Genomic DNA, 22,150 nt, shown 5'->3' on the forward strand with positions numbered 1-22,150 from the left:
ATGCCTCCCCCGGACAATTCAATTTGATAATTTAGAAATGACTCTAATGATCGGAGGAAAACCAGGACTGGCGAGCAAAGTGGGGAGAGCTGCAGCAGCATCCTCATTTCCTGCTAGAGCTGCTGGATTTGTTCGTCCGGTCTTCATGCATGTGGGCTCACCGCGCAGTTTCATGGCTCCGTGAGCAACCATGCAAATTTTTTGTCACACTTTTTTTCTTCATCTCTTTTTTTGTGCTGTTATTGTTTGTGAGCAGTTGCTTTTGAGTGACTGCAAATTTCTTTTTGGGCAGCAGGACGCAGAACAGTTTAGCTGTAATCCTCATATTTATGTTGGATTCAGCATTTAGTCCCCGCAAGATTTATGTAATGCATCTAATCAAAGCTAATTTCAAACCACCGGGCTGTAACACAAAATTGTGCGCAGCGGCTGCCAGGCTCTGTTTTTTCTTTTTTCTTTTTTTCCTTTGGTGCGCTGAAACTTTGTTAAGCCCATAATCTGCCGGAGTTGATACTCTGAATGAACACTTGGACTTCTCCGTGCAGTTGATTCCGAATCTCGTGTGAAAACAACAAGACGGAGCTTCAGTTAAAAAAACAAAAACAAATAAATGTTTGAATAAAGTCCTTTTTCTCCACAGCACACGCGTGCAGAATGTGGACAATTAAAATATTGGTTTTTTGGTTGTTTGATGTTGAATTAATCTGAGACATATACGCATAAATCTGCGCGCAGATGGTGAGTGCTTCTCGGATTGTTTCACTCCACTAGTGCATGCTTTGTCACATAATAACGAGACAAAAACGAAAAAAATGTTTGTATATGATCCTCATTAGAACATTTAATCAGAATCTGTTTGGGCTTTTTGCAGATGGATGCGGGGATATTTCGTGGCGTGCAGTTTCTCTTGCTCTTCTCTTTGCTCACAGACTGAAAACTATATGGATCAAACTAACTTCCTCCCTGGAGCTGGTGTTTGATTGCCATGAACATATTAACTGTCAGCTCTAAACACTAAACACAAAAAAGATTTAACACGCACACATCACGCACGCACAGAGAGAGAGGGAGAGCGCGCGCAAAGCTTCAGGCTAAGTGGCTGGGGCGGGACAGTGCGCGGAGCGAGGCGGGGACAGAAGGCAGGCGGGCGGGCAACGTGGTGGTCGGGTTGGTGGACAGATGATTGTCCGCGTTATTAACTATGTTTGAGGCGTGCAGACCACGCCTCCTTCACCTACTAGTCCTCCCCTTTGCGTGCAGACCACGCCTCCTTCACCTACTAGTCCTCTCTCCTGTTTGGCATCCCAGAGATGGTCCAAAGTGATTCCTCAGGGAAGGAAAAAGAGCGCAAATCACCCGAGCGGGAGATGAGGAGGAGTTGAGCCGCTGCTGCCCGGGACTGCCGCTTAATTGCGCGTAATCTTCCGTTTCATTCATCTGAGCTGAGAGAGAGAGGAGGGGAAGACTTTGTAAATAAGGAAACGGAGCTAAGGAAAGCGAAACGCGATTTCATCTCCTCGTTTTTCGTTTTCTCTTTGGACTGTTTGTTTGCAAAGAAAAAAAAGAAAAGAGAGAGAAAGAGGGGGAAACTGACATTTTTGCTCGCGTTTATGTCAGCTGCACCTTGATCCCGGGGACTGTCGCCAACTCAGTGCAGCCTCTCATCCTGCGCTTCCCCCCTCTTTCATCGTTTCTCACGCTGTTCATCTTCACACAGCTGCTGCTTCCCCACTCCGTTTTCCTTCTGGAGTCGCTGACACGAGGTGCAGCTAACCTCGGATGCTGACAGCTCCCGGCCTCCCTTTATTCTTTCTTTCTTTTTTTCCCTTCCACATGTCGCATCTTTTGTTTACTTTGAGAAACACGCCGCAACTAAACGCCGAGTGAAACAGACCACGCTACTTTGCTCGTTCTGACAGCGCGATCAAACAGACAAGCAAGAGGGGGGGGAGGCAGGAGGGGAAAAGAAGAAGAAGAAGAGAGAGAGTGAAAGGAGGGAGCCGAGGAGAGGAGGAGAGAGAGAGGGGGGAGAGAGTGAGTGAGAGATAGAGACAGTGTGAAGGTGCGTTTTGATGTTTGGCATCCACGAGAGCATCCAGAGGAGTGGGAGTAGTATGAAAGAAGAGCCCATGGTGGCCGGGATGAACGCGGTTCGGACATGGATGCAGGGCGCCGGGGTGCTGGACGCCAACACAGCCGCCCAGAGGTGAGCCCAAGGCGGCCTTGGCGGTGCGCTGACTGCGGGGCGTGGAGACCGGGGATATGGGGGGGGAGAAAAGCCGCTCAGATCTGCGGTGTTAAAGACGGGAGAGCGGCTGCATCACTTGGGGCAGCACGAGTCCCCAGAGGACGCAGTTGTGGGATAATCACCGCTCCCCCTCCAGGCATTTCAAGCCCTTTTCCCCTCATTTTTCTCTTTCTTTTTTCTTTTTTTTAGCTCAAAGTCCGACTTACTAAAATATTGTATGTGCCTCGAAGTTTTTTATTTAACGGATTTCAGGAAGAAGGGGCTGTAACAGTGACTAAAACTCCAGGGCGAGCGGGGTTTAAATGTTCCCTCAGCATAACTTTAGTTTGAAAAAGTGAGCGCTGAGTTTTGCTTAGACTTTTCAGCTCACTTTGTTGTTTACTCCTCCTTTATTATTCATATTATTAGTAGTAGTTGTGATTTTGTTGTGATAAAACCGAGTAGCTTATGTGCATATAGAATTATATTTTTCAGGTCTACAATTTCGCAGTTTTCCCACAAAATAAAAGAAAGTGAATTTGATTTCATTAAAGCTGCAGTAGAAAGTAATGACGCTAACATGGACGACAGGCCTACCATCGAGAGAGCAACTGATGTGTCCAAATTATGACGTTAATATTAAATAGTACGTCGAAGCAATTTAACTTTACGCTTTAACATTTAGCCATATTTCTGTAATTATTGTTGATGAAACTGCAGCTGTTTTATTCAACTGCACAGAGACGAATTTTGCCAGCGATGAGGTTGAATCTGAGGGCAGGTTTCTGTCGTGCTGTGATTCTATTTTCTTCATTTTATTCTTTTTTTTTATTTTTATGTATATATATTTTTTCAATGCCCGTCGTTTTGGATGCTAGTTGGTCTGTGCTTGTGTCCGCAGCGGAGTGGGTCTCGCTCGGGCACACTTCGAGAAACAGCCGCCCTCCAACCTCCGCAAGTCCAACTTCTTCCACTTCGTCCTGGCTTTGTACGACAGACAGGGTCAGCCTGTGGAAATAGAGAGAACCACTTTCGTCGACTTTGTAGAGAAGGAAAAGGTGAGTTTGCAAATTAAATATACAAACACACACACACACACACACACACACACACACACACATATACATATATATATATATATATATATATATATATATATATATATATATATATATATATATATATATATATATATATATATATATGCCTTATTATTTATTTTCATCGTCTCACTGCCTGTAATAAAATATTCAAAGGAAAGAGTACAATGTTTAAATTGCAGCGAAGCATCGACTGACGCCTGACAATATAGTCAAAGTGATAAATTACCAAACGCACACAGCAGGGATTATTACTCCCGAAGGCTTTCCTGATGTGATTTTTAGACGTGGGTTCCTAAAAAAATATAATACTTTCAGACTTCTGATTATATTTGTCATTACTCTGACTTTCTTCATAGCTGCAAAATAATGAATATTACACATATTTACAGCAACTTTTGCGCTCATCTACCGAGAACCATATTGACTTTTATATTCTGTGACAGCTCAGCACAGCATGCAGCCCATTCCTGCAGGTGCTCTCCTGACAAGCTTCTTCATTTTCACATGTTTTTTTAAATTTTCTTTAAAAAGGGAACTTTCAATATTAGTCTTTGAAGTCACATCGATATAGGAAAATGTTTTACTTATTAATAAGTGCTGCATTTATTAGCATTTAACAACGACTTCTTTATAATTAATTATAGTCAAATGTTTTTGTGCTGCCCAATAAGAAGACGTTACACATTGCGCGTTGTCGTGTTGGGGGGAGATAATAAATGTGTAGGAAGTTGTATCATTTTAAAAATAGGAAATAAAATAAAATAAAGCTGTGGGAGAACGGTAGAATAGTTTAGGTTACAAAGCTTAAAAACAAATTTAAAAAACAGTGTTTTAAAAAAACAAAAAACAAAAAAACAATTAATTATGAAGAAGTTGGGTCTCTTATTCTTTGTCAAATAGCCTCATTAAAAGTTACGGATTCCTTTTTTTTTTCTTCTAACTCTTCTCTGCAAACTCGATACGAAGAGGTGAGAGAGAAATGAAAACTTAATTTCACTGTAGATATGAAGTTATATATATATATATATATATATATATATATATATATATATATATATATATATATATATATATATATATATATCAAGTTGTAGACATGCAGTCGAAGTACCAGGACGAGGTGGCTCGCTTGTCTGCTTGCTTTTACCGGGTCTGGTTTAATTTTCATAGGAAATGACGGGGGAAAAGACCAACAATGGGATCCATTATAGACTTCAGCTCCTCTACAGTAACGGTGAGTTTGGTTTCCATAATTTTTATGGAGCAATAACAGAAGCAGCGTGTCAATGAAACGTCAAACGCAAGTGAGAAAACTCTGGAAATAAATGTTTTAGGTGGTCACTTGGTTGAGCTTCGGTTTAGAGGTTTTATAGTTTTCTTCTATGGATTTATTAGCTTTCAGGCAACATGAAAGATGATAACTTCAGATATTTTTAAATTATTGCATTATTACTCATAAATGAAAAAACAAAAGCATGTTTTTTAATTATTATTTGTATTATTTATGTATTTATTTATTGCTGTTTCATTTGCTTCTACCAATAAACGCAGTGTATTTCTCTTTAGGAGTAAAAAACTCCAAGCTGCAAAATAAAACGTCTTCCTTTTAAACTTTTTTTTTTTAAAAGTCTTCCTTCCTTCGTTGAACAATTAAGTTGTATTGATTATGTTTTAGTAGACTCCTGCTGTGCTTATTTTCAGTCTTAAGTTGATACTAAATATTTATGCAGATAAAATCAACACAGTAAAGACAGCAAATTGAATTTTCAAGTTCCAACCAAACTGACAGCGTGCAACAAATACTGAAAGTCATTATTAACAGTTTAGACTCATCGTTTCCATGAAGTGGCTCGCAGGGGAAACCAGAAAGAATACATTTTGTGCTCAGAGAGATTCCCCAGCCCGTAAACGCTTTGACTTTTTAACGTGTGTGTGTGCAGGGATCAGGACGGAGCAGGACTTGTATGTTCGTCTCATTGACTCTATGACTAAACAGGTAAGACGTGCTTCCTTAGACTAAAAAACAACAAAAAATGAACTCTACAATGGTTTGCTGGCTCTGTTGATCTGACTGTTGCCCCCACCCAGCCACCCAAACCCAGCCACCAACCCCCTCCTCTTGCCCCCCCCCCCCCCCCCCCCCCCCCCCCCCAATGCATGCCTGTGTCTGGGACCCTCAACTTCAGCACAGCACAGCCTGCTTGATAAACGACCTGTCTTACCTGTGGAATACATTTACAGAGGCCCAGAAAAGTAGAGGACATGTGTCCTCATATTCTACCTCTGCACAGCAGCTAGTGTGTGTGTGTGTGTGTGTGTGTGTGTGTGTGTGTGTGTGTGTGTGTGTGTGTGTGTGTGTGTGTGTGTTTTTAACAGGCAATATATAAGTGTGTGTTCACATGAATGTGTGTGTGTGTGTGTGTGTGTGTGTGTGATTGTGAGTGTGTGAATCTCTCGGTCGTGGCGATGTGTTAGTGTTTGAGAGAGACAGTGATGCATGCCAGCTCACTCTTTGAGGACCTTGACCCTCATTTCCTCAATGTGAAACAGAACAAACTATCCCAGAGTGTGTTATTGCCAATTCAATCGCACAAAGAAATACAGAGCAGCTCATGTGGGCTGGCGCACTACTGAGGGATTTCACCGCTCGGATGAATTAGACAACGAAGAAAGTGAGCCTCTTCAGCGCTGTTTTGATATCAGGTCTTTTGTTTTGCCAATTCTTCCTCTGGTGCCATTAGGCTTGAAGAGAGTTTGTCTGAGATTGAAAAGAGTAGGAGGAGATGTTGTTTGTGCGAGAGCGTGTGTGTTTGCATGTTTATCGGCGCCCGCACGCGTGTGTGAGTGTGTGTGAGATTGTGTTTGTGTGTGTGTGTGCAGGGCGATCACAGCCCTGGAGAGCATGTTGAGTGGGGTTGGAGGGGTAACCAGACTAGATTTTTGGACGCTGTGCTGTATGGACCAGATGGTGCACTATACTCCAGTCTGGCAGTCCAACTGCTCACTGTACACCACGTATAAACATACGTGCATGCACAAACACATATGCACGAGCAGTAGTACACACACACCAACAATTTTGCTCTTACTGTCTCTGTCAGAACAGAGAGTTCCTGTTCAGGAGGACTGGATTCCCACGATACACAGATTTGCCAGATAGACAAACACTACTCCCAGATGAAAGACACACACACATGCACACACATCTTTCTGTTTTTTACTTGCCCCCTGCATCGTAGTTTGACTTTTTTTTTTCTCTTAATACACCACTGAAAAAATGTAAACTACAATCATTTTAACTTTCTGTTATCTTTCCCCCTCCCCTTTCTTTAGGCCATTGTTTATGAGGGCCAGGACAAAAATCCAGAGATGTGTCGGGTGCTGCTGACCCATGAGATCATGTGCAGGTAAAACGCAAAGCATTTTATACCACATTTCTCACTCCGAAGATGTCTTTGTTGGTGTAAAGAGGGGGCAAGGACATGAGGAGCGCTGCTAAATTGCAATAGAAATCTTATCATTTTCCTCAAAGTGGGTTGGGGAGACGGGCCCTGGCCTATTTCTGTTGTGCGTGTATGTGTCGGTGTGTATGTGCGCGTGTGCATCCCTCTCATGTTCAGCTAATTAGGACAAGGAAAAGCTCATTACTCAAACCCATCCTCCTCAGTTTGTGTAATACATGCAGTTTGCTGTGTCCTGACAGTGAGCTATGTGCAGAGGGAGACAGACTCAAATTACACATAAAATAAAGACACACACACACTCAGTCAAAAGTAGTAAGCTGGGAGGACTCTCACAGTCTCGTTGCATGCATTCACAATCAATAAAGGCATCACACAGCGTGCGATTGTCTCTTACAAAACCAGCCATCTAGAAGAACATGTAAGAGTTGCATGGAGAAAAATGGCTAGTGGCAAAGTGTAGACACTTCCTGGTTATCACACAAGGCAATTTAGACCACTTGTTTTCATATGCTGCAGGAAACGGTCGAGATCAGAAATCTGATCTGGCTCTCCAGTCCTCTTGTCCTGGGGGACTTGAGAAAGCAGGGGGAGGGTCAGTCTCTCTCCAGCCTTCTCTCACTTGCTTCGATGTCTTTCTTCATCTCCTCCCACACACACACACAGATACAGTAGATGCACACATGTAGTCAGACACAGGTACACACAGACATGCAAAGGCTCAGGTGAGCAGACAAGAGAGAGAAAGGTAGACGCAATGATACTTTTTGGGGGGGAATACAGAAGGGGGGGTGTCGACGACACACAACACGCTGTTACATAGCGGTGCAGTCAAATGATTCAGAAAGGACTCGTCACATCAGTATGCAACCCCCTTCTACCCGGCATGCACTACTCTCCAGGTCCAGTGGGACCACTCTGTGACCCACTTCTGAGAGAGAGAAAGAACAAGCGAGAGAGAGAGGGAGAGAGGCGGGATAGAGGGAGGGGACGAGCACTGAGGAAAAATAGAGAACATAAGATGTCTGGTTTTGTGATGTCTGACAGAAATGGAGCTAACCTGAGCCCTGGAGGCTAATTCAAGTTTTTATCCAGTCCCATTCAAGCTCGCCGCTTTTCCCGTTCTCCTCCAAACTTTGCCTAAAAATCGCCCGGCTGATCTCGCCTACTGTAGTGCAAAAGCCCCAGTCTTACCTTGACAAGCTAAACAGAAATCCAACCCATGCTTCCTCTTGAACTCCACAAAAGTCTCACGCCCCCTTTACTCCCACATCCCTCTCCTATATGCTCATCTGCTTTCTTCTCCCCTTAATGCTGCACCTTATCTTGCTCTCGCTGCTGTTTGCATCCAGGTGACTAACCCCCCATCCTTTTTTTTGTCTCATCCCCATCCCCTGCAGTCGATGCTGCGATAAGAAGAGTTGTGGCAACAGGAACGAGACCCCATCAGACCCTGTCATCATCGACAGGTAAGCAAACTTTGCCCTTTGACCCCGGCACGATGATGCGCTGTCACCGCAAACACAAGTGCAGCAGGTATAACTGTGGAGGGGTGTGTGAAACAAGCGCTGTGGGCCAAGTACAGGAGCAGTAAATAATGGCAGAACATACAAAGCATGACGAGAAGCCATTTCAATTTTTAGCGAAAGAAAGCAGTTGGAAGGAGTCTTTGACATGTGATTTGGCTGAGAAATTGCAACCTGCAGGCCTAATAAAGCAGCCACAGGTTGTTTTCTGGGGTTTTTTGAGCAGCCATAATTTTCTGTGTAAGCAGAAAGTGTGAAACGGCAGTAAATTATATTCCAGCTGTATGTTTGTGTTAGTGTGTTTGCGTGCGTGAAGTGGAGGAGCAATCACGGAGCAGTCGAGCTCTGCTTCAAGTGTGGTCAAACAGCGTTTGTGTGGTCGTGCTGATGACTTAGCTGATGAGCAGTTAGGGTTACAGCTACTACGCTCTGGTGTGTGTATTTCTGTGTATAAATCTCACTCGTGGATGGCTATTGTTAGCTGGGTTGTTTTTTTACACACTCACAGTCTTTTGCCTTTCTTCTGCTGTCATAAACTACCTCTGACTGATGCAGCAGCTTGCAGGATTTATAGTCAGAGAGATTTACTGTCCGGCCTCTGCCATGTGTGTGCGTGTGGCACGCGGGAGGACGAGGGAAGGTATTTTGCTCGTACTCGAGCTGTTCTCGTTCGTGCAGATTTAAGGCGGTTCTGATCAGGACTTAAAGAGAGCTGAAGAGACTTTCCATGAAGGAATTTGGAATGTATTTTCTGATATTCAACTATGTCCTAGCCACTGCGTCATTGGGTAAAATGAGGCAGATTGTAGTCTATCTGATGTCTAATTTGAATTTGTCACATTTGAGTGTATTTGTGTGAGTGTTAATGAGGCAGTGACCTGTGCTATCTGATGAACACAGCTGTCCCGTTCTCACTGCTGCTCTGTGGAAAGCTACTTTTTTACCTGTGCGAGTGTGTGTGTACATATATATATATATATATATAAATATATATATTTATGTGTGTTCAAGTTTGTGTGTGTGCATGCGCCACCCTTGTTCCGCTCCACTGAAGCAGAAGGCCTCACCTCAGCGCTCCCTGAGACAGCTGCACCCCACCACGTGGCCTCAGACAACACGCCTGCCCATCACTCTGTGCCATATTTCTGATTTTTGTTTTTCATGTGTGCATACTTGTTGAATTTCTCATCTGCACGCTCCGTTGCTCCGTCTTCACGGACGCCATGTGAAAACTTTTTCTTTGGGTTTGCCGCGGTTTGAGCACGACCAGCCTTAAGTGAAGCGGCCTGATCCTCCCGCCAACAGCTTTTCCAACACTGAGCATGTGTTGTGGTCGCTCGCTGGCGGTATTCCCCCGACGCCTGATGGCTCAGGTGTGAGGGCAGCATTAACGAACAACAAATTAGAACAGGGGGAGAGAAAACAACAGCAATATCTCTGTTTTCCTCTCCAGCGAGCACTCTTTCTGGACAGCAAAATAGGTCAGGTGAGAGGAGAGCAGTTAGGAAAGGTTGGGGGGGTAGCTAGTTTTTAAAAGAGGGGGGGGGGGGCAAAGGGGATTAAGCAGAGGAGGGTTTATACGTTTGCTCATTTAGTACCAATATATTCTTGGCAATTGTAATAATCAGGGATTCATAAACAAACAAACAACTGTGAGGCTGAAACTGACTCAATTACCATGAGCTCCCCTCCTTCAAATTCATAAAGAAATACCATCAGCAGCCCCTCTCCACCCTTGAAGTTATTTAGTTCGTTAAATAAGGGCTCGTTAGCCCTCTGCTGTTTCTCAGAGATGATTAGATTTTACAGCCCTAATTAGCTGGGCTAGCTCTAACTCTTCTGGAAGAGTAATGGGTCTGATTGCCTAATTAGCTCTCTCTCGTTAAGATTGGAGAAACAGGCCACTGCAGCAAAACCACGGGAATGAGGAAAAATAAAGTCAGCTAATGAGAAACTTATTTGATTGTTAGGAGAACAAATCTGGTACAGTGTGGATTGGCAACGCTTTTGGGTACTGTACTCGCTCACCGGGAGAGTCTCAGCCCTTTCTTTATCTCATCCCCACCCACCCCCTCTGTTGAAAAGAGAATTTGTTTGGGCTTTAAAGCATCTACGAGGAGCAATATGCTTCAGATGCTTTGTTAAGAAGCGTATTTGTTTAGGCAGGAGTCGCTTTAACGCGACGCCAATCTGTACCGCTTTCTTGGCTGTTTTGATTTAGGACTATCGTGGCTCGCGTTGTCATCTCTCTCTCTGCTGTCTGATGTGGATCAGCGCTGAGGAAGGAGAAGAAGAAGAAGAAGAAAGCAACTCGTGCCATATTTTATGTATTTAACCTCAGTAGCAGCGAGTTCTTGGAAATTCAGTCAGACCTTGACATGACACATTGAGTCTGTGCTTGACACTGGGCAGGAGAAGCATCTGAAAGGTGTGATGCTCCTGTGCTTCTGCTCCCCAGGGAAACATGTGTGGTCCACTTTAGCCTCTTACAGAAGCAGGATAATATGAGGGGGAGCCCTTAACCCCTAAACCTCCACTTCCACTTCTCCCCATCACTCTCGGTTAGCATGGGGTTAATCTTATTCAGCCACAGTGTATGATCGCTCTATCACGTGCCCTGATGGGCCCCAAATCACAAACACATTTCCCTCTCACCCATGTAAAGCTTTTTTTCTCTCCCTCCCTCTCTCTGAGTCTTATGTTTGTCTTCTCACTGAACTATTTTAGTATATGCACTTGGTATAATTGTGGACAAATGTGTCAGCCCTATTTGCAGTGGAGGGGGTATGGCAATCCCTCCAGCACCATGTGTCCTCTCCTGCCTCTTACCACCTGTGTCCTGTAGCCCTTTCCTGCTCATCCAGCTCCCATAGGCCTGCTGCAGGGTGTCCCCGAGGCTGGGAGAGCCTCTCTGGAGGGGTGGGATAGAAACACTCTGTGACCAGCGATAAGAATCCACTGGTTATCATGCGTAGCCCGCAATCCCTCTTCCGTTTGCAATGCCAGGACGGGCACAAAGCGGTGTCAAGTTTACATGTACAGACAATGTTATTTCAGGTTTATTGCTGTTTTTTCTTTTCTTTTTTTGAGGGTGTGTTGGTGTGTTTGCCTTTGCACACACTCCTGCAGCCCGCTGTTGATGTGGCCCATTTCCTCGCATGCGTGTCTGTGCTTGTGTATCCGCATCAGTGTTGGTTATTTCCCCAGGAGCAAGTGTGTGTTTTGATAGAGGCCATTTCCTGACAAGTGTGTGTGTGTCTTGAGTGAAGAATGTCGGGCAGGAAGTGCTCCTCCCGGGGAGGGTGATGTCATGGCCGACAGCTTCCTGTTCTCTGAGCCAGTGGAACAGGCTGACTCCTCAGCTTCACGGTGGGTAGTTAGCACTTGTGAACCAGGTTTTGGTTCACCTATCAGCTGTGTCGGGTCTACACCTTTGCTTAAAATAAAACACAAATAAACATCGGGTCAGCGTTTTTTTAAACACATCATTTTTCCAGGCTCATGTATGGCTAGTTTATCTCAGGTCCCTCTCTTGCAAGCAGGGAACCCCCTTATTGTTTTGGTTGTTATGTTTGGATGCACTTCCTGGGGTGAGAGGTCATGTGTTGCCTTGGCTGGGCTAACGTGCACTAGTGAATAATGTATGTCATTGACTTTATGTCAGCCCTGCCAGCCCCCCAAGCAGAGCCCACCCATGTTTAATTCATCCATCTCATTTGTGTGTGTGTGTGTGCGTGTGCCTGCAAATATGTGTGTGTGTGTGTGTGTGTGTGTGTGTGTGTGTGTGTGTGTGTGTGTGTGTGTGTGTGTGTGTGTGTGTGTCATTTAGAGGCCCAGTCTGCACCTGTCCAGCCATTAGCCCCCTTCTCATTTGCATTTGATGCTAATGCGGTTTACTGGCAGTGCCTTCCGTCCCCGTAGCTTAGTTTCATTTTCATATCCATGACTGTGTTAGTGAGAAGGTGAAGGCTCACACTTGCACCGCAGTGATCCTCTCACTGTACACGCTGACACCTGAAGGTCTTTATCATTTGCTTTTCTTTTCCACATCTTGGGTCAGTTTTATTTTATGCAAGATTGTGATTCTTTTTTTCTTTCCCTTTTTTTTCTCACAGCTGGTTTTCTGTTGTCCATCTGACCACCTATCAGTAGTTTGGCATTTCTCTAGGAGGGAAAGAGAAACTAGAAACACCCTGGGAGTGACACTTGCACGTTCAAGTTGTCTTGCACTGTCTCCCCAGCGACTTTTTTTGTTTCCGTCATAACTTTTATGATCTCGCCTTGGCTTGATTTGTTGCCTTTCTTTATTTTTTTTTATTTTTTTTTGGGGGGGGGGTAATGTGCATTTTCTTTTTTGTGCAGTCTTAAGCAGGATGCTATGGGAGGCTTTGAAAAGTACTGGCCCTTAGCTGGATCTGGTTGTTTGAACGGGGCTCGGGGGCAAAGAGGCGAAGTTGCCGGCTCATCGATATGCAAGCAGAACTCCCCTACCTCAGGTGCTAACGGCCTTGCAGAGCTGCCTGAGCTGCCTCCAGCCCAAGTGCACATGCAGGCATGCGCATGCCCAGTTGCAAGGAATCCACAGGCGTTCAGAAATATAGCATGCACAGATGTACACTGACCTGCAGCTTTTTGCATCTGTTTGCTTGTGTTCTTCCCCCCCCCCCCCCTTGCATTGGAGGAAAGCATGTCCCCAGGGTACGGGCAGCTACGCTGATTGACAGCAGGGAGTTTGGAGGTCGAGGAGCCTCTAAAACAGCGCTGCCACTTTCTCTCTCATACAAACCTACAACCTCCCCCCAAAAGCTGTCTCACTTTTATTTGCGATAAATTACCACGCAATTCTCAGAGTTTATGCCTGGGAATTGTTCTGGGGGGGTGAGTTACTTCGTATCAAATTAACCCTGGATAAGTTCGTTTTGTGGAAAGGAAACAATTAGGTACATGTTGAACACATTATTTTATTAATGCTTTTTGTGGGCATGTGTGTGTTTGTGTGTTTTTGTTTGCTTAATTCTTTCCCCCAATAAACTAAAACTGAGCTGCAATCCCACTTTATAGGTATTTAAGCTGATTCTCTCCCCCCTGCTGAATGAAGGTAACAGCCAGTTTATTAGTCCATATAAAACATAATTTACAAATGTCATAACAGTGAAAAGTTCATAGTTTCACAACACCAGGGTTTTGGGATTTTTTTGTTTGATTTTTGGCCGGAGCCACATAGCACCGTTGTAAGCTCTATTTTCTCTCCAAACTGCTTTGTCATTACTGCTTGACATTCCCCGCTTGACCTGGCTGCTCTCCTTGGCTGTTCCCTCTGCCTTTGTGTCAGTGTTTGTTCTGTCCCAGAATGGAGGGGTTTGGCTGGCCAGAACTGACCCAAATGAGTAGCGTCCTACTTCTCTGAGAGCTATTTAAGACATTTTTTGGTGTTGGAAATTGCAGGTTAGAGAGATAGGGATAGAACGGGAGTGAAATAGAAGGAAGATATATTTGCACATGCAAAGGACCTCATGTGCGAGTGTGTGTGTGGTGTACTGCAAGTGAGGAAAGAGTAACGTTTTCCAGGATTTAGTCCATGATTCGCCCTAGAAGATGCGCTCAATTTGCTTTTCAAATGAGGCGTGAAGAGCATGTGTGTGCGCGTGCCCCTCCAAGTGTGATGCTATACATTTGGACGTGCAAAGCTGTGTGTGTTAATGTGTGAGAGGCTTTGTTTTCCCCGTGCTCTGATGTGCGCAACCCACTAAGTGCTCTCTCACAGCCAATGTGATACACAGCTGCCCGTGTTGCTGCTCTTAATTGAATAGACACACCAGCTCCTCTCAGTGAAGGATACTCGGGCATCCTTTCGTAGCAGGCTGAGCCAGTGTGTCATCAAGCAGTGTAGCTTCAAGCTGCCCCGATCGCAGCCCTCACTGATGATTCATTGTTTACTGATTGTTTATGCTAAGTGAGGACACAGACAGTATGTCTCATGCCAGCTCCATACACCTCCCCAACCCTCCTGATGTTTCACTTCCTATCAGCCAGTAGTCCCTCCTCTGGTGTTTTACCTCAGCGCCGTTGCCCAGGATGTAAGTCCAGGTGTCCAGGATGAGCGCTTGTGACACGCTGTGCCCGAGCAAGATGTATATTCTGTTGATTGTTTTCCATCAATCTGTCCAGGAAGAATGGATCGCTGGCCAGGCGCTGCGAGCGGTGCTCTCAGTTTCACATGTCACAATGGAAGGAAAACCTGCACGCCATGTGGGAGATTGGGGGGTGGGGGGAGATGTGCTCTGTGATATCGGCCTTGGGATCCTGCGACAAAGTTACAATATTAAAAGTCATCTTCTGATTATTCTGCGCAAGATTTGCTTTTAGGTCCAGCGTTTTCAAAACCATAAAAAGAAGAAGAAGAAAAAGCAACCAAAGGCTATTTAGTTACTATGTCATCCTCTCCCAGTTAAACCTCTTCATATCTGCTCTTATATATGAGTTCTGTGACACTGAGCTTGACTAATTTGAGCTGCGATGTTAAGAGACAAAAGGAAATCTTCAAAGTAGCATCTCTGCCATAATTAAATGTAAAGCAGTGGACGTCAGTGTGCAGACAATTATGGTCAACAGCTCAGTTCGATCAAAGGGATGATATATTCTTACATTCCTAATATATTCTTTTCTTTTTAACTTTGCATTAATCAACAACAAATGAGACCTAAGCACATGTCACTGTTCCACCTCAAAAAGCAGAGCTGGATTTAAAGGCCTTTGTTTGTGTTTATGTAACTCATGTGGGGAGACAAAGTAAGGCGTAGGCAATCGACTGAGGCACTTTGTTGTTTTACACCGCCTTCACCCCCCCTCTCTTATGTGCGCGCCTCTATCGTTGTTTGCTTGTTTACTGAGTGGCTTGACCTCACTCGGAGAAATGTTCACTTGTTTCCTTTGCTTCTGCGTCTCCTTCTGCAATCTGTGTTGCTCCCTCTGCTCTTCTCCATCCATGTGTCTCCCCTATCTTCCATCTCTCTCCCTGTCTGTCTGCCCCTCTGCCTATGTGTCTTTTTCTCTTTGGTCCTCCCACTCAGAACTCCAGATTTAACTCTGGAAGCTTTTCGGTTAATCACACTTGGAATTTTCCTCGCTTTTTGAACGCTTCTTCCTCGGCAAACGCGTTCCTCCTCGATCTGCTCCTCGGCTGCAGGAGAGACTGCGCGCTAATTATCCCCCCAGTTATTGGCTTCCCCAAACACAGGAGCTGTGATTTACATGAGGTGACATTCAGTTCAAACACACAGACCTTTGCAACCTTTTTCTCTGGAAAACAATTAACAGTGCCGCTTTCTCTTCTGCCTCTCTCTCTCTCTTTGCCGTACCTTCTCTTTTTTCCCCTCGCGCGACACCGCTCCCTCCCTGCCTCCCTCTTCCTCTGGCTATTGTCTTCGCACAAACAGACAAGATTTACTGCCAAAAGAATGAAGGGGTGTGTGAGGTGTGACTGGCAAAAATTTTTTATATTTTTTTGTCTTAGCAGGCAATTACTTGCTTGTTAATTTACAGTTATTCTGTCGAGGTAGCTTTTCAGAGAGGAGTTTGGAGGAGCCTTCGAGAGAAACAGATAAGGCGCCAAGTTTAGTTTTGTAGAGCTGAAGAGGACTTAAATTAGGTCACGTTTTTACAAAAAGAAAGAAAAAGATAAAATAAAAGCACTTTATCAGATTCGTCTGTATTTCCTCCATTGACCTGAGTAAATATGACACACGCTCCCTCACACGCACACACCTATGAAGAGACGTATAGCCTACACAGGCACGTTCAAACACAAAGACAAACTTACAAGCGTGCCGTTAATGAAGCGCATCTCTCTTCTGTCATGACGCCCATGTTAGCATGACAAGATGTTTACACACACGATCACGCCAGCACCTCTGATGTGGGCCCGGATCAAAGAGAGATAAGAGGAGAGAGAAAAGAAGAGGCAGGGACGCGACGGTGAGCGTCAGGTATGGGATGCTTTTCTCTGTTTGACAGGAGGACGGTTGTAATAGTACCCCACTGAGAGGCTGAGAGTGAGACAGATAGACAGACAACAGAGAGGGAGGCGTATACCTGGAGAAATATATTCTGAAAAAGGGAAGACTTTTCTTCTTCTTCTTCTTCCACTGCAGAGGACTTCTCTGAACTCAACCTCATTCTCAAATCTGGAGGAAAACAATTAGATCCACCCGCTTCCCCTTGTCCCGCAGTGTAGATTACAAATGAGCAAACCTGGCATTTATCACATTACTACAAACATTTATTAAAGCCGGTTCCCCTCTAAAGCTGCAGAGATAACAGTGGGTAATTGCAGAGACTGGCTCTATTAGTTAAGTATGCCTAATGTCACTGCCTCAGAGCATTAATGGACGCCGTAGTATTATGTTCCTGCACTCATTACCACCCCACTCCCCTTCAAACAGATACACACACACACATCCACACACCATTCTCTCCCCCCTCTCCATTGACCCTGCAGCAGGAGTCTGTGCCACTCTAATGAGAAATGGAAAACACCGCTCCGCGAGCTCCAAGACACGTACACACACACACACTCATTCACACATATACACGGACACACGCACGCTCAATGGGAGACATTACAAGGGGACAGAGGGGTACACTATAATCACACACGCCCAGGGAAACAATTGTGCCGTTATCAGAGTGATCACATTATAAAAGTTTAATAAACACCAAACGGCCTAATGGTGAATTAGCCCGCATCTGCCCCGTGTTGTGCCAGGCTATAATTAGTGATTTAACAGAGACAAACAAATGTTTTTTAACCAGAGTTCGTCGCAGCTTTAACAGATTTTTAGTCAGGCATAAATTATCGAGTTTGTGCCGAAATTAAAGGGAAATGAAGGTCTTTATTCTGCGCTCCTCTTGACTCCAAGACACTAAAAGTCTCACACACACACACACACATACATGCGCACACACAGAGCCATACAAACACTGAACCACCAAGAGGAGAGTTTGGCTCAAACCCCAGTCTGGTTTTCTAAGTGGCACTTGAGATGTGTATGGAGAGAGGCGGATGGGTGCTTGAGATTGTTGAGGAGGAGAAGAGAGAGAGAATGAAGGGGGGTGGTGGAGGGGGTGGAATGGAGAAAAGAAACAGGAAGAGATCGTGTTGAATGACGTGTAGTAAGTCAAGAGGAGGTGGGGGGCACTTTCTTTCTTCCCTCCCTGCATGGGCAAATGCAATTGTGTGACTGTTTTAATACGTGTGTTTTTGCGTGGACACATATGCATGTGTGCATATGTGGGCAGGGACGGGAAATCGATGACAATTTATAATTTAACAATCACAGGGACTATCAGTTTTTATACAGCCTCCATACTCATTCATCAATATTACATCAGGACTCAGACTCTCTGTGTTAGGGAGTAGGAGGGTGAGAAAACAGCTGAGGAGAGAGAATATGGCTTTGGTCCAGTGTGTGTGTGTGTGTGTGTGTGTGTGTGTGTGTGTGTGTGTATGGTGGGCTTGGGGGTGTTGGTAAAGGGGGGAAGGAGGGCATTTGCTGAGGTTGTAGAAAACATGGCTTCCAGCATACACAAATGTGCAAACGCACACCCCAAGCTGCATGAGTGTATGTGCGTCTGCATCTGTCCGGCTGCTTTTGTGTGTGTGTATAGGTGTGTGCGTCGTTGTGTGTGCGTGCATGTGTGTGCGTGTATGTGTGTGCTTGCCAGCTGAGTGACAGCTTACTATTGATCTGTGGGAGGCCACGGTGTCATTAGACCCAGTATGGACCAGCAGGCACACGTGGAGGTCAGGGCACAGAGTTTGTGCATAAGTGCATGTCTGTGTGTGTGTGTGTGTGTGTGTGTGTGTGTGTGTGTGTGTGTGTGTGTGTGTGTGTGTGTGTGTGTGTGTGTGTGTGTGTGCATGGAGGACTGGGGGACCAAGTGTTCAGTAGTGACAGGCTCAAGCCTCTGAAAGAAAATCAATCGTGTCATAAGAGGAAGGTTTCCTCCAGCCTCCTTCTCCCTCTTTCTTCCCTCCTCCTCTTTTTTCTCTCTCCTCTTCTCATCCTTTCTCCTCTTTTCTCCCTTTTTCTCCTTTTCATTCTCCTCATCTGAGAGGTCATCCACCCACTGCTCCATTTATACCTTTATCACACCCTTTTTTCTCTCTCACTTTTTTTTTTTTTTTTTGGAGACTGTTTTTCTACCACACGCTCATACACAGCACTCCCCGTGTCATGCATGTGTGACATACGGATCAATTCAAGAGGTTAACCTAGCTAAAACTGAGCCATTAGTGAGAGAACTGATCCTGGATCAGCCCTCATTAACTAAAAGGGTACGCAAACTGTTTGTCCAGATAAAAGAAATGACACCCCCACCCAAACCAAGGCCAATTAACCGAGAATGCTGAGACTAGTTGAATTGATGGCACGCCTTGTTTTGTTTAACAGAAGTTTGGTTTTGAAAAAGAAAAGAAACTGATAAGACTTTCTTTTATTGTGAATTTAAGATGTCCTTCAGTTATTTATCATTAAGGATGAGCACACACAGACACACACACACTCTCGTATACACATAGGGCAAGCATCCACCTGTTCTCCTCTCCCCTGTCTCGCCTGAGGGGACTAGTGTGGTAGATAACAGTTTGAGTGGGCCTTCTGCAAAACACTAATCAGACCTAACACTGCCTAATTAGCACAGAGTCCACTGATTGGCTTACAGCAATAATTAACACAGGTGAGAATAATTAGCTCCCCATAGACCTGTTTGTGGCTGCGTGTGTGTGTGAGAGAGAGAGAGAGAGAGTGAGAGAGAGAGGGAGGGAGTCTGTGTGTGTGTGTGTGTGTGAGTGTGTGTGTGAAGGATGTTATTATGCAGTCTTGGTCCCTAGTGAGACTGAGGAGGCAGAGAGAAGAATCAAACTCATTACTGAAACCAGGCCAACCTGTGTTAGGTGCTCTGCTTTCCCACACCCAGAGAATTAGCCACACAGAGATCCACCTCGTATTTCTCCTTCTCACTCACTCTCTCTCTCTTTGTATGCATGTGTGTGTGTATGCTTATACTTTTTCCCTTTTCTTCTTCTTTCTGTCTCCGTCCCTTTCCCTACCAACCCCACCCCACCCCTCCCCTCCCCTCCACCCCCTCCCCCATTCCCCATTGCTGATGAGTGAAGGTACGTTTGAGGAATCTCACCGCTAGCTGAACCTGCTAAGATGAGATGAAACGCAGACGCGGAGCATCTTTCGATCACATTCTGTCTCACCGGTGGTCTGCCTCTTTCTTGTATCCTGCACCCAACCCGTCTTTCAATCTCTCTTTTCGAATAGCAAGAACGTCAGTGACTGCCGCCCGTTCCTCGTCATATAAAAAGCTTTATCATGCGCTTCACCCTCTCCACAACACGCGAAATACCGCCAAGCCGCTCAGCTGCATAAAGAGGGGGACTGAAGAGCCTCATGTTTGTCTTACAGAAACAGAGAGCGAATGGGATAATGAGGTAGACTGGGGAGGAGAGACAAAGAAAAAGAGGACGTGACATTGTTTTGCTGCAAGACTGGCCGTCGTTCATCAGTCTGCGAGCAGTGTGGTGTCCTCCATCTCACTCTCCCCAGTTATTTTTACCAAAGTGCTGCTGCTTTGATCAAGCCGACATCACAGAGAAGGAGATGGGCATAAAGACATTGAGAGGGGGGTTAATATTGGAACACAATTGATGGCTTGTCACTTTTTAGCTCCCAGGCACCAACATCGCCAAGTAGTTAGTTAGAGAGCGTAAGATAGAGAGGGGGTAACACACACATACACTCACATATACACCTCCAAGAGCTTTTTGTGTGCTAAATAAATAACAACCACTGATGTAAATTGGTGTTTCCTGTAGTGTGCGGCTGTGTATTTTTCATGTCGAGGCATTTTAGAGTGGTTTCGGAGCGCAGCATGTACAACTAATGAATTTAACCCCCCGAAACTGAGTGTAAATTCACACAAATGCACAGTTTCGCTCTCATGCGCACATGCTCACTGGGAAGGGAGTCAACCATTTACCTGACCACAGGTGAGCCACGTACCAGGCGGCTGATTGCCACCCACGTCTTCCTCTCCACACAACTGTTCTCCACCCACCGGGATCCAAGGGGAGGCGCCAGGAGTAACATCAGGCTGTAATGGCAAACTATCAGAGACATTGAGGGTGCGGGAAGCTCACTGCTGGTCGACTGATCTCCGGCGTTTCATTGACAAGGCCTCACATGTTCACTAGATTTGTTTTATTGGGGGTTTTTTTGTTCTGTTTGCTCGTGGTAAACACTCACCTCTTGTAACAGGCAGCTACTGCCTCTGTCACACCGAGGCTGTCAACACAACATTCAACCTGCACCGTAATCCACATCACACTGAGCTGCACAGCATACAGATACACACACACACATGCATGCGAGATGTACTGTATGTATGAGCGAAATAGATGTACTCAGAGGCAGCTTAAATGCATATAAGGGCTGTTAAAGCTGTGTTTATGGGAGGCATTTGCATAGTGTTCACAGCGCGTTCTGTTTCCCATACACACACAGGCGCAAGCACACACTCCTAAGAGGCACTTCTCTACCACAAACACTCTCAATACGCCTTCCTGACTTTAAAAAAAAATGAAAGAAGCTTGATTGAGGCAAAACAAGAAAGGCTGTTTTTTTTCCATATTTCCTGTTTCAATAATTAATATGCATGAGTTTTATGGCCGCTTAAGATGCGATCAATTATTCATTAACAGCATGTTAATTGCATCCACAGTCGTGAATATTTAACCAAACACTAAATCAATGAGGTCGAATGAGCAGCAATATGGACACTTTATAAGCTTTGCCAAAAAATTAGGTTAGGCTTTAATGAAAAACAAGAGAGAACAGATTGAAAAGGGACAAAAAAATGTGAAGAACCAGCTTCACAAAAGGAAGGGAAGTTTGTGTTAGAAAGCAAACAACTGGAATAAATGCATGATCGTTGTAATATTATAGTCAGTAACTCTTAGCCTTTTCTCCCGTTTTGTCTCTTTTTTTTCTAATCTCCTTTTTTAAATGGAGAGGATGTAATCTCTTCATCTTTGCCCACTGTAGCCAGCCTTTTTTTCACTCTCAAAGACTCCAGACTGCTTTGTCCTGGATCTTTGTGTGCTCGTGTGTGTGTGTATGTGTGTGTGTGTCTGCGTGTCACAGCGGTGTCTGGACAGTGACATTTCTCTGCTTGGATAACCATCGCGCCCTCTGTCCCTCTGTCCGTCCAGCCATGACGCAGGGTAATGTCACCTGTCAGTCTCAAACTCCTACTTACAACCGCTGTCCCCCACCCCTCCTCAACTCTCCCCCCACTCCATCCGCATGGAACTTCACCACCCGTACACCACCTTCTCACTGCGACCCTAACTGCCCCTTCCCTGGACCTCACCTGGGGTACAAAGCCCTCACCATCTTCCTTTTCCTGCTCCTTTTGTCCTCTTCTCCACTACCTCATATGACTCCATATCCTCTTGGTCTTTCATTGTACATATCCAAATGGCAACCCCACCCCTTTATTCCCCTTATTTGCCCCCCTAGGACCCCAAAATATGGCATAGGAAGACAGCACATATAGCACTAGTCAAAGTCAGCAAAGTCAGGGGGGTGGGAAGTTGACTTTTTGACTGGGCCCAGTTGCATTCTGCGCCTGTTTTCAATTATTCTCCTGGCACTGGCAGGGTGGAGGTTTATGCATTATATGGGAATGTAATTGACTATAACTGCCCTCTTAACATTAACCAGGTGTACTAGCTGAGTGTGTGAGATTAGGCCCCGGGACTTG

The 22,150-nt window shown here is 45.1% G+C and overlaps 1 protein-coding gene across 5 annotated transcripts in view; it reads left to right on the forward strand.

The window, feature by feature from the left end:
• The first annotated feature begins 1,284 nt into the window (after nt 1-1,284).
• LOC308408878 (transcription factor COE1) overlaps nt 1,285-22,150 on the forward strand; it is a 55,721-nt gene continuing 34,855 nt past the window's right edge. For 4 of the 5 annotated variants that reach the window (XM_080901309.1, XM_080901308.1, XM_080901310.1 and 1 more), the window contains exons 1-6: nt 1,294-2,206; nt 3,129-3,285; nt 4,501-4,564; nt 5,271-5,326; nt 6,664-6,737; nt 8,192-8,260. In XM_080901309.1, the coding sequence (XP_080757435.1) occupies nt 2,073-2,206; nt 3,129-3,285; nt 4,501-4,564; nt 5,271-5,326; nt 6,664-6,737; nt 8,192-8,260 (554 nt within the window). In that variant the 5' untranslated portion in view covers nt 1,294-2,072. Of the gene's footprint in view, nt 2,207-3,128; nt 3,286-4,500; nt 4,565-5,270; nt 5,327-6,663; nt 6,738-8,191; nt 8,261-22,150 lie in introns of all 5 variants that reach the window. The other variant, XM_080901312.1, reaches the window with a different exon arrangement.

Source organism: Rhamphochromis sp. 'chilingali', assembly GCF_963969265.1.
Source record: "Rhamphochromis sp. 'chilingali' genome assembly, chromosome: 13".
Classification (NCBI taxonomy): Eukaryota; Metazoa; Chordata; class Actinopteri; order Cichliformes; family Cichlidae; genus Rhamphochromis; species Rhamphochromis sp. 'chilingali'.